At 36.1% G+C, this 12042-nt stretch overlaps 2 protein-coding genes across 4 annotated transcripts; one reads left to right on the forward strand and one right to left on the reverse strand.

Moving 5' to 3' along the window:
- The first annotated feature begins 3069 nt into the window (after positions 1-3069).
- APX6 (ascorbate peroxidase 6) lies at positions 3070-7447 on the forward strand. 2 transcript variants are annotated; one of them, XM_086667532.1, is made up of 10 exons: positions 3070-3346; positions 3495-3612; positions 3765-3892; positions 4330-4400; positions 4583-4625; positions 4723-4819; positions 5421-5504; positions 5745-5866; positions 6514-6580; positions 7202-7447. In XM_086667532.1, the coding sequence occupies exons 1-10, from the start codon at positions 3133-3135 to the stop codon at positions 7302-7304; spliced, it is 1047 nt and encodes a 348-aa protein (XP_086523658.1). In that variant the 5' UTR covers positions 3070-3132; the 3' UTR covers positions 7305-7447. The 2 variants fall into 2 exon arrangements, with proteins under 2 accessions (XP_086523658.1, XP_086523659.1); XM_086667533.1 differs by lacking the exons at positions 6514-6580; positions 7202-7447 and adding an exon at positions 6012-6099 and having other exon boundaries at positions 3076-3346.
- Positions 7448-9311: 1864 nt separating this feature from the next.
- LOC147550533 (uncharacterized) lies at positions 9312-11221 on the reverse strand. 2 transcript variants are annotated; one of them, XM_086667534.1, is made up of 3 exons: positions 10311-11221; positions 10055-10227; positions 9312-9818 (listed from the first exon to the last, which is right to left on the reverse strand). In XM_086667534.1, the coding sequence occupies exons 1-3, from the start codon at positions 10914-10916 to the stop codon at positions 9665-9667; spliced, it is 933 nt and encodes a 310-aa protein (XP_086523660.1). In that variant the 5' UTR covers positions 10917-11221; the 3' UTR covers positions 9312-9664. The 2 variants fall into 2 exon arrangements, with proteins under 2 accessions (XP_086523660.1, XP_086523661.1); XM_086667535.1 differs by having other exon boundaries at positions 9312-9991; positions 10034-10227; positions 10311-11028.
- Positions 11222-12042: the final 821 nt, after the last annotated feature.

The raw sequence follows: 12042 nt of genomic DNA on the forward strand, positions 1-12042 counted from the left end.
ATTCGAAGTTTTATTTGAGCAGTGAAGATGTAGAAGAACAAGATTTAATTTGGAAAATCGGTTTTCCTCTCTTCCCCAGTGAAGAAGACTATTTAACCTATTACCAATCTTGCCACAAAACATTGATCATGGAAAAACTTGGTGAAATTGGGGGGCCTCTTACTGATAACTTCTTTGAACTCTATCAATTGTCTCTTTGAGAAATTAGGGTTTTCTTCCCCAAATCTAGGGTGATATTTCAAAAAACTCTAAAACCTCGACTTGGGGGGAGAGCAAGACTAATATTCCAAAGACACTCCCCATTAAATCCAACTATTAGGTCATTTTTTAAAGGCACTCCCTAGTTTTCATACCTTCTTACCAAACACTTAAATTTGATTTTACATTTGAAAATGACTATTTTCTTACCCACGAGAAATACTTCGTTTTCTTACTCAAATATTTTCTCACGTAACAAATGGGGCCTAAGTAATAGTCAATATTTTCTTTCTCTTTTAATTCTTTTTTTCAAAAGTTTTCCCATTTACATTTGGATGCCACTTATAACGCTCAAGTCTTAGTAGTTATCGATATTGTTCTCGCTTTAGACACCTTAGTTCGAAGTCCACAGGTACAGAGTTCTGTTCTTAGCGAAGGTTATACGAGCCTACCCAAAACGCCTCACACTTGCTAAGCTTGACCATTCACCTATAACTCAGGCTACGGACACTCACGAGCGATGTGAGACTATCATAACCCCCCGTCACAAGTGGTATCAGAGTCGAGGACGACTCTTCGCTGAGGGCCGGAGATTTTGATAATCTCACGTCACTCTCGGGAGCGTCTGGACTGGAGTCTGTGCTATAGGCGATTGTTCAAGCTTAGTAAGGATTGAGGCATTTTGGGTGGGCTTGTGGAACCTTTACCAAGAGAAAACCCTCGTACATGTGGCTTGGCCTTAGGTGTTTAAAGCTTGCAATATCGATAACTAATAAGGTTTGGGGCGTCACAAAAGTAATTTTTTTTTTCTTACTTAATCTTGTCGGTTTTCAATCTTACAATTAATCGTTTATTTAATTTTTTGCTGGTTTTCAATCTTACAATTAATCTTGTACTCTATCAAGTCGTTTCATGTTCCTTTATTTTTTTTAATCTTCCATTATAGTGCATGTGGTGAGACATTTTAATCTTTACATTCTTATATTACTCAACTTTACTTTTATCCTTCTTCGCAATTTACTTACATTCTTTAAGTTGTTGGCAAATCTCAGTAATTGTATTCAAGTGTGGTCAACGACTCTCTTAACAAAGTGTCTCATCTCAATCTTATATATATGATTTCGGGGGAGATTACCCTTTTTGCAGAGAACCCCACAAGTTCCTATCTTATAGACTATTTCATTCTCTTTGAGATAAATGAATGTCTACTTCATTTTTGTAGTCACGAGTGGATAGGTAAGTTGTCAGTTGTTCTCTTCGAATAGATGGCTCCTATGCTTGTTCGCTTCATCTCATTCTTCTTCTTAAATAAGATGCTTGGATATATTTTTGCATCGATCTAAAGTGCATGAAGGGTTGTAAGTTGTCTAAGATTCAAATGAAGAAAGCTGGTGAAGACAAGAATTTTCATATTTTCTCTTCAACTATTGTAACCATTTTTCTTGTAACTGGGTTCGTCAACGTTCTTGTCCGATAAATTTAAATAAGATGTCACGTATCAAAGAAAATGAAAAAAGTTAAGGGTCTGTTTGATACGTGTGAAAATATTTGGTGTGAAAATTATCATTTTCCAATGAGAAAGAAAACAAACCTTTTCACATTAGAAGTTCAAGATAAAGTGTTTGGTAAGGTTGTGAGAAATTATGTTGGTGCCTTTAAAAAAAATGAAATTATTGGACTCCTTTAAGGGGCCTTTGGAAGTCCAGATCTCATCTTCAAACCGATTTAGAGAGAGCGGGAAAATTCATAAGATCTACAAATGTTAACGCAATCCAAGAATAAGATCTAATCACCGTAGGATTGATAAACCAAAATCTCTTCTTCTTCTTCTTCTTCTTCTTCTCCAAATCGATTCAGATTCATGAACCTAATTACAATCAACCATATCCAAGAATAAAACCATTTAAGTCAAACACAAATTCGGATCTATAAAGACAATCACTGCATTAGTTTCGACCATTTGGATTCATAAACAAAATGCATGATTTTCAACCATTCAGATTCATAAACCTAATGACAGGCCCATGTCCGAGAATAAAACCATACAAATTCAGACATTTTTCATTGTTTGAAGAAATTAAGGTTTTTTAGTTCTAAATAACTGGGATTTATAGAGACTAGGATAGGGTGTTCTGATTTGAATAAATTGGAGATTTTATTAATATTTGGTAGGGATTCCTAGTTTGGGCTTTAGTGAAGGATTTCAATTTGTGTTCCGTCTTTTCCTTTATTCAAGATACTAAATAGATTTGATAAAAAGACTTTACTGAGATAGAGAGGTTTGTTAGACAGAGATGAGAGCGAATGAGAAAGAAATCTTTAAGGAGAGACAAGTCTGATTGTGAAAGGAAGAGATGGAACATGGAGTTTAGACAGAGTCAGTCGGGAGGAGATAGAGCGTAACAACATTGAGTGGGTAAGAAATCTGTTCTCCCACCATTTGGGTGGAAAAATTATCAAGCCTTTCCCCCATGGCCCATGGTAAGTGCCTTTTTCACGTTTTTGGTCTAACGGAAGAGTAGAAAATCGATTTTCTAGGAAAAATTTAAATGCACTCACCATTTTTGCTATATACACTCACATCTATGGTAATTTTTGTTGTAGTCAAAGGAGATGCGAATTGCCAGTGTGACAGGTAGAAATTGTAAGTGAATGTAACATTTCTCGATTTTCTAACACCATTTTTCCTCTTTTCAACAAGAAAAAAAAAAAAAAAAAAAACCATTTTTCCTCAACAGACCCTAAAAGGGTAACACTATTAAACTAGGCTTGGACGGGTTTCGGGAATGTTCGGCCCAGTCTAATCCCACTTTCTGCTTGGGTCTGCTTGGGTTCGGCCCATCATATATCCATGGAAATTCTCTCTCTCCTATCCTTAAATCCGTTCATATCAAATAACGACCTGGAGTAGAGAGAGAGAGACGTCCATTAAAGATGATGACCATCACAACGACCGGTTTCGATTCTTCTCTTCTCTACTCCGTTAACTCTTTCTCCTCTTCTTCTTCTTCATCTTCCTCACTGAATTTCAAATTTCGCGCCACTCGTAAACTACATCTATTCAAATCTGGCGGGAAATTAATTAAAGCTTCCTCCTCCTTTTCCTCTTCCTCTTCTTCTTCCACCAATAAGTTCGAAGAGGTTTCTGGTAAGCTATCTTTCCCTCTTGCTACCTATTCCTATTGAACATTTTCAGTTTTTTGCCCTAAATTGTTGGTGAAATCATCTCTCTTTCTATTTCTAGGTCAATCTTATTGTAGTTTCTTAGTAGTTTAGTTTCTTTATTGGATTTTCAGATCAAAATGGATGCTTGGATATGTACAGAAGGAGAGCTCTTGTTTCATTGGCATCTTTAGCATGTATTGTTCCGGTTTTTGAATCCACAGAGAGGGCTTCTAGGGTTAATGCAGCTGAGTAAGTTTTTAGTTGATGTTCATATTGCAGCATTGTGTGTTACTAATGCTTAAGTTGTTCGTTGATTATGTATGAATTTGGTATTATTGTTGGGTATGATTGTTTGTTTATGTATGAATTGATTTTTCTTTTAACCTAATTGGAAACTGAAGGGTGGTTGAGGATAAATCTGTATTCATACGAGATGAAGTTCGGAAGGTGCTTTCGAAGGGCAAAGCCCCGGGTGTACTTCGTTTGGTTTTTCATGATGCGGGAACATTTGATACAAATGACAAATCAGGTATTCCTTATCCCTTTGATAATAAAATGTTGTGAGAATAGTCACACATGGAGAAGGGTGAACCAGTAACCAAGAATCTAGATACTCTCCACTTATTTCCAATTGTTTTGGAGTTGGATGACCACAAATTTGACAAATGTTGGTCTCGAAAGAATTTTAATAGATAACACTAGGCTGTCTGCCAGGCTCTCGCAAGCACTTCGACAATTAAGACCAACTAAACTTCCTCAGAATGGCAAAGATTGCTTCAACCTTGTTTAAAGTGAATTACAGTCTGCATTTTCATTACGCTTATTGGGAGCTTTTATTTTGATTATTGGGGCTATAATTTGTTAACCTTTGAAGTGATTCTTGATCTTGAGTTTGACCAATGATTTGATTGAGGCAGGTTATTCCTATTGTGGGTTTTCTTTACATTAAAGATATTTATCTTGCAGGTGGTATGAATGGGTCCATAATTTACGAACTTGATAGACCTGAAAATGCAGGGCTAAAGAAATCTGTGAAGGCATGCTCTTTTCTCTTTCCCTTTCTTGTTCATTACTGGGTGATTTTTAAGTTTTAACACTCACATTATTTGACACATCTATGTGCTTAGATACTCTTCTAATGTATCAGTTTCAAATAAAATAAACTGATTCTCCTGTATGACTCTCCAGCTAACTTGTCAGTCGCTGCGTTGTTGTTTAGATTCTAGAGAAAGTGAGGAGTGAATTTGATGGAACTGAGCCAGGTTATTATGATCTAAATCAGTTCATCCTATGTATTTTACACATAACAAGTTATTGTTTATGATACTACCGCATGGCTAATAAATTTGTCTTTTTTAGTATCTTGGGCGGATATGATCGCTGTAGCTGGTGCAGAAGCAGTTACCATCTGTGGAGGTCCCACCATTCCAGTTCGGTTAGGCAGATTAGATTCAGTGTGAGAAACTTGTTTCATCGCTTTTAATTTATAGTCTAACTAACGTATCGTGGTGCACTTCAATTAGTTTTGCGATGGATTAGATTTCTGCAACTAGATGATTCCGAAAAACAAATACAAAATTTCACGTCTTGGGGATTTCGGCTCGGTACCCTACTCTGTTACAAGTTAAAATTAACTGGTAGCAATACTTAAATTTCAATGTAGTTGAACTTACCCTGGCATCTATTGTTATTTGGTCCCTAACTAACAAGAATACTCTTCCTTTTGCCGTGTCAGACATGGATACTCGTATAGGACATTAGAAATTAGTCGACTATTTGCAGCCACTTCATGGTAAAATATGAGATTTTGCATTTACCTTTAGATATACTTGTGCGAACTCATGTTAGGATACTTGCATTATAATGTGACAACAATGAACGCAAACTTGTAAGTAAATGAAAAGGATATAATAGTTGAGACAATAAAATATGTGCACGACTTTGATCCCCTCACTGAGATTTTTTTTAGGTTGTACCCACCAGCCATTATATAGATGATCACATATGCTTCTTACAAATATTGTAAAATTAAGTATAAGGATTAAGTTTGCTTGTAGGGTACCCGATCCAGAAGGAAAGCTTCCAGAAGAGTCGTTGGATGTTTCTGCTCTGAAGCAGTGCTTTCTTAGAGAAGGCTTCTCGTAAGTGTGTGTTTGTACATCTTTTACATGTATTTACCTTGCAAGCTTCTTGATTGACTTATGTAATTGCAGTCACTAGACCTCCGGGTATTGCATATCATTTACCAGTCATGACCAATTATAGATGAACATAATGAATGTATAATTGCTAACAGTCTCATGGATACTATCGTTTAACCAGTCAGACCATCATTTATTCTGTCCCAAACTTATATGTTGATGTATAACCTTGATTGGCAGCACGCAAGAACTTGTTGCATTATCTGGTGCTCATACTATTGGAGGTAAAGGATTTGGAAGTCCAACTACATTTGACAATGCCTACTACAAAATACTTCTGGAGAAACCATGGATATCTTCAGGTGAACGACATTATAACTACTTTTAACTTATTTGAGTATTTAAAAACTAACTGAAAGTATTCTATGTTCAGTTTGATTGGGTGCTTCATCCTAATCGTCTCCGATGTGCCCACATAGTGCATGGCTCTTAACGCTGTGATTACAGGGTAGGATATCTGCACGGTTGCCATTCTGAAAATGTTTACTAGACAACGTAGGCGTTTTGATTTGTACACTTTGGAGTAATTTCTAATGAGATTCACAACTTTCGCTTTCCTACGGGAATGAGATCTCATAAAAAAAAATATCAGAAGTTATACTTCCTTAGAAGTTATAATGTTGTGTTTGTCAGAAACTGTGTGCCAGACGCTCTATTAGACACTTCATCATATATGTCCATATTATGTATCTTGTTCAATGTTGCCCACCCAAAATAGCTGGGATACGATTTGAGACTTTTTCAACTGTGATGCAAATGAAAAGTCAGTACGACATAAGCTTCTTCCCTTTCAAGTCACTTAGCCCTGAACAGTATTTTGGTCAATTTTTGAGTTCTCAATCCTTAATCAACATCATATGGATTTTTCTCTATGGTTATCTTAGCTATCATCAGTTTACTTTACTATTTGGAATTTTAATAATCATGTTCATCTATTATTTGCGTTCAGCTAGCACGCCTTCTATGATTGGGCTCCCATCAGATCATGTTCTCGCGGAGGATGAAGAATGCTTAAGGTTACTTATATCCCCATTAAACCTTCACTATTCTGATTGTAGTCATTCAGTTTTAGTGTCTATTGATGCCTGTCTCTCACCTCAACCTTGATTTTTCCTCAAAGAAGAACAAAATCGAAACAATTCGGATTAGTATAGTTCTTGGACAATGTTACTTCGTAAGCGGCTCGCTCCGGTCTGTGGTACGGGTATCGGTACGCTATATGCTACCATGTGAGTATTGGGTATGCTGGGGGGTATACCTCGTCAGTACGCTATTTCCTGTTGCACTACGTTTTAGACTAATTCTGAAATTAAAAAGACACGAATATGAATCTTAACTAGCTAAATAAAAAAAAATCTTGTAGTTAACTACTCAAGTAGTCGAGCTTATAGATTTTTACAAGGAAATTGCATTATTTAAGACAGAATTCCGGTAAGCCAAATCTGGAGTACTTGAACGCGGACCCACCCAAAAAGTGTACGGGGAACCGGGTTCACAGTACCGACTAGGGATTGAGTATCTAGTAACATTTTTCCTAGATTTCTGTAAACTACAAGTTAGGAATTAGAACAAGTTTCAGTCAATTTGTTGTTAAAAGGTACTAAATATTGAACCTCTACATGAACTTGAATGTACAGGTGGATCGTAAAATATGCAGATGATCAGAACAGCTTCTTCGAAGATTTCAGAAATGCTTATATCAAACTAGTAAATTCTGGTGCAGTGTGGAAAAAGGCCTGAAAATTAGGTAATTCTTCAACCATTTATAAGTTATAGCTATGTTGATAGTAAAAGAAAATGGCAAGTACTCTATATGATGCAACTCTCAAGTTAATTACACATCAATTATGAATCCCTATATATCTATGCATCTTTGTTCCTTCTCTTCTTAGTTGCCGATTCCCTTGTACTTTTCAACATCGATCCTATTGTGTTCTAATACCACATTATATTCTTCTCCCCCTGCCGCCTCCACATTGCCCACTGCCACCACTTCAGTTTTAAATTCATTGCTCCAGCCTATAGGTTTATTCAAATGCCAGAAAAAAACAAGCTCAATTTTAGCTTTTGTTATTCATGCCCAAAATGATTGGGAATCTACCAGACTACCAGAGTGATGGGCTGGGCTGGGCTGGGCATGCCCTTTCTCCCACTCCCTACCCCAAAATGATGAAAATTGAATGCAAATTAGGGCAACATTTTAATAGACTGACTAGTAGGGCAGACTAGCAGCCACTGCTGACACTTTTGTTCAGTTTGTTAGGACCACTGCCATAACAAGTAGAGCATGTCAGATACTAATAAACATCATACATAGATAAATGGAAGTCTCATCTCTATATATTGTTAGTCGATTTCGAGTTAAACATTACTAAAATTAATATGGTTTCATATGATGAAATATTTTGGTTGGTAATTGAAGTCCATTCATTTAATAAGGTATTATCAAAAGGAATCTTATTATCTTTATATGTAACTTCTTGGTGATAATATAATCACTTTGACTTGGGGCCACTTATTTCTTCAACTCCATTGATGTCATCTAATTTAACTTAAGTGATAAATGTCTTGTGGAATATTTTGCAAAGAATATCTCTATCATTATCGTAATAGTAAGACTAGTAGTACCATACTATGTAGATTTATAAGTCACTCGATTTTATACCTATTAGTATTAATTTTGACTTATTGCTAGGAACTAAAGCCAAATCCAACTTTGACCACTTAAACTAAGAAACACATACGGCAAGAATAATAGAGGCAAGGAAAAGGTGGAGAGAATTAGAGGGGAGAAAGTAACGGAGGGAAGAGTAATGATAGAGAACAAGAAAAACCAGGCAGAAATCGTATGTTGTGTGTCATGATTCATGCTTCAGATGATAAGAATAATTGGAAATGTGAATAATCACAAGCCACTCAAGATTAATGCCCAGAGTTTGTGAAGTTTTTCTTGTTATTTAACATTATTACAGAGGAAAACACGTGAGAGGGAGAGGTAATAAGAAAGGGAGGTGTGGTCGTCCCTCTACGGCAAACCCCTCTCCCTATCTTTATAGGGGACTATGTACTTTGAACAAATCATGATAATCAGATAGACTAATTGGTCTATAAACAATTGTACTATTTGTTCTCCATTGATGAACTTCATCAAGGATAATGTTAGGAAACAAGAAAAACGAGACTCTGGGTAGAAATTTTATATTGTTTGTCGTGGTTCAGTAGATCAAGACCATCAGATGTATGAACCATAACAAATGACATAAGATTTAAGCCTAGTTCTTTTTGTTCCTTGTCAATAATTTTTCTCGAAACGACACTTTCCTCTTGTGGGGTTCCATTTGAGAAAAAAGTACCCTCTCATAATTGATAGGAGAGAGAAATATGAGCAAGTCTTATAGAGGTACGTCTTAGTTGATCGTCCACCTTACCGTCTTGAATAAGACAAAGGGTGATAATATCTTTTCATGCTCTTTGAAAGGATGTAAAAAGACAATATTACCTCTTGTCTTATTCAAGGCGGTAAGGTGCGCGACCAAAGAAGGTATACTTCTACCAGAGTTGAAAACAGAAAGAGATCACGAGAGAAGCATTCGGTGGCATGGTACGTGACAAAGGGAAATGTCTTGGAAAGTAGGGCAGCTTAATGAAGTCCTACTCACCAAAACAGCTTTTGCTACATTGACCAACCACTATTCTTTCTCTTCTTAGATTTCTTTTCTTATAATCTCCTACCTTCTACTTTTAAACTTTCAAATAAAAATACCATAGATTTTTTTATTACTAGTAGTATATTAAACAGAATTCTCACTAGTCCACTACTGAACTTAACAACTACCTCATCAAGAACCCTAGTTAACTACCAACCTAGAAATGCTATAGAAGAAGAAAAACTAAACAAATTTTTGGCAAAAATTCTACGTAGTTTGCCGTGATATCTAGTTCAATAGATCAAAATTATCAGAAGCACAAATCACGACTAGCCACATAAAATTTTTGTCCCGAATCTGTCTCGTTTTCTTGATCTTACCAAAGAGATAACAAATGTTATAGATCCTATATTTACTTGTGCTTTTATACAAAATAGTTAGAGAGAGAGAGATCTAAGATGCACAGCTGACAGGAGAAGCTTCATGGAAGAAATTTGTGTGGACAGAGCAGTTGTTGTTCCTTCCATGCTCTGCTTCTTCTTCATCCTCATCTTCTTCTTCTTCTTCAGTATCCCATAGAAATTTAGCATATGAAGCTAAAACATAACTGCATATACAAAACACTTAACCAAATTAATCAACAATCCTTCAAATTCATTAATCTAACTCACTCAACAATGCTTCAAATTCATTAATCTAACTATTTTGAAGATCAAAAACAATAAATTTGTTGATTTTGAAAGAAACCCACTTTTCAATTTGGATCAAAACTTAACTAAACTCACTCAATTAAACAATCTTTATACTAATGTTGATTGAAACTCATGTGAAATGGGTTATTACCAGTCATCAGGGGCAGCTTGAACAGCTTGCTCAAAATAGCTACTTGCTCTAGTTAGATCTTGATGTGTTTGCCAAATCAGATCTGCATATAATGATAAAACATTTCCATCACTTGGGTTTGCTAAAATTGCTCTCCCACAGTATTCTTCTGCTTTAATTAGATCCCCTCTAACCTGATTCCATTAAAACCAACAACAAGATTAACAAAATTACACATTTTAGAGAGAGAAAGAGAGTGAGAGAGAAAGTTGCTTACATCTTTCAAGTACTTGGCATAATTTGCAAGGAAAAGAGAATTTCCAGGATTAGCTTCAATCATCTTCTGGTAATAAGTTTCAACTCCATTGTTCTTCCCCTGATCAAAATCAGAAGATCCAAAATCATCACCATCTTCATCTCCATCATGAGATCTACCTCCTCCTCTACGACCACCACCACAAATCTTACCACCATCACTCCCAATAGCTCCACCACCTAAAAGTGGCATCAACCCTGAATCTTTTACTCCTTTATTAACAACAAAATCTTCATCCAACCCAGAATTACTAAACAGTCTACTAAGAGAAGATTTGGTCTCTAGATCTTGTTTTTCTTCATCTTCTTGAACAGTTACAGAAGAAAGCTCAATACCACCTATGTCAAAAGATCTCCTTCGTCTGGGTGGGACAGAAATTTCTCTTAAATCAGATTCTGAGAGTGCCCTAGTCATCTTTTTCATTGAATTATCATTTGGTGATACAGAAATTGATCTTGACCTTGGGATTTGAGGAATTTGATGAATGATTTCTGGTTCAGGTGAGGAATCCTTTGCATGAGGAGGAATCCATGAGTCCAAGAAAGAAGATGATGGACTTCTCAGCATTTTACAGCAAAGTATTTACTTTTTGTAAGACCCTAAAACCCTAAAGAGGTTGGTTTGGGTTTGGGTTTGGGTTGTTCTTAGAAAGGGAAAATGAACCTTGATACAGTTACAGAGTAAGAAGAAGAGGGAGTATATAAATAAAGTAAAAGAAAGAAGACAAAGAGAGGGAAGTGAATTTGGGCCGTTCATGAGATGATATTTTTGGTGTAGTATGACGGAAATTCATAGCTGGTGGTCCCTGAATTATGCAGTCAATATGGACTCGATCTCTGAGACGGACTCCCACACCTAAACAGAAATCAATCGGTCTATCGAGAGCGAGAAAGTCTATCGAGAGAGAGAGAGAGGTGATTCGAGAATAAAGACTGTTGATTCCATAGAGTAAATTTTGATTTGTAACTTATTCTCTAGCATTACTGTTACCTGAAAGATTATTTTCATAGTCGGAAAAAATACGAGATAATCGAAAGATGGTCGTAATGATTTTTCTTTGGGCGTTAATCTCGTTAATTTTTATTTATTTTGGGTGTATACTGCCCATATACCCGTGTGAAAAAGGTGGTCCGGAATCCTAATGATTTTTCTCCCTATTCATTTTATGGAGGGTTGATTACAATTTGGTCCCTACATGTGAGCAATTCACCTTTTTGATCCTCTCAATTTTTACCTCTCTTATAGCTAGAGATTCTTCAAGTAAAAAAAAAAATTTCTCTCTCCTCTCTCTCTCAAATTTTTATTTTTTTTTAAATCTCTCCGCTATCTCTCTCTAAAATTTCAGGTGAAGGGGTTTCCCTTCGCCGGAGTTTTTAGAGAGAGAGTAGAGAGATTTTAAAAAAAAAAATTTAGAGAGAGAGAGGAGAGAGAATTCTTTTTAGGTTTGAAGGTCGCCGGAGAAGAGAGAGGTGAGTTGGAGAGAAAGAGAGGTGAGTTGGAGAGAGAGAGAGGTGAGTTGGTGTAACACCCCTATTTTCTATATATATCAAATTAGGTGGAAATAACAAAACTCTAAGTCAATTTGGGGTTGGGCCTAATATGAAGAGTAAGTTAGTGTGGGCTTGAGCATTATAAAATAGAAGTGGGTTAGAAGGAAAACTAGGGTTGCTTGAGTTAATTATATAAAAGGGGT

The sequence above is a fragment of the Eschscholzia californica genome, unplaced genomic scaffold, assembly GCF_041429995.1.
Source record: "Eschscholzia californica isolate CP2 unplaced genomic scaffold, dmEscCali1.0.p SCAF_3, whole genome shotgun sequence".
In the NCBI taxonomy this organism is placed as follows: Eukaryota; Viridiplantae; Streptophyta; class Magnoliopsida; order Ranunculales; family Papaveraceae; genus Eschscholzia; species Eschscholzia californica.

What these genes read in the sequence shown, in the direction of transcription:
- APX6 (XM_086667532.1), top strand. Translation starts at nt 3,133, where the DNA reads ATGATGACCATCACAACGACCGGTTTCGATTCTTCTCTTCTCTACTCC. An exon ending in TGATACAAATGACAAATCAG is followed by an intron (nt 3,893 to 4,329) that starts GTATTCCTTATC and finishes TTTATCTTGCAG; the next exon opens with GTGGTATGAATGGGTCCATA. An exon ending in TTAGGCAGATTAGATTCAGT is followed by an intron (nt 4,820 to 5,420) that starts GTGAGAAACTTG and finishes GTTTGCTTGTAG; the next exon opens with GGTACCCGATCCAGAAGGAA.
- LOC147550533 (XM_086667534.1), bottom strand. Translation starts at nt 10,916, where the DNA reads ATGCTGAGAAGTCCATCATCTTCTTTCTTGGACTCATGGATTCCTCCT. An exon ending in ATGCCAAGTACTTGAAAGAT is followed by an intron (nt 10,228 to 10,310) that starts GTAAGCAACTTT and finishes TAATGGAATCAG; the next exon opens with GTTAGAGGGGATCTAATTAA. An exon ending in CAAGCTGCCCCTGATGACTG is followed by an intron (nt 9,819 to 10,054) that starts GTAATAACCCAT and finishes TTGTATATGCAG; the next exon opens with TTATGTTTTAGCTTCATATG.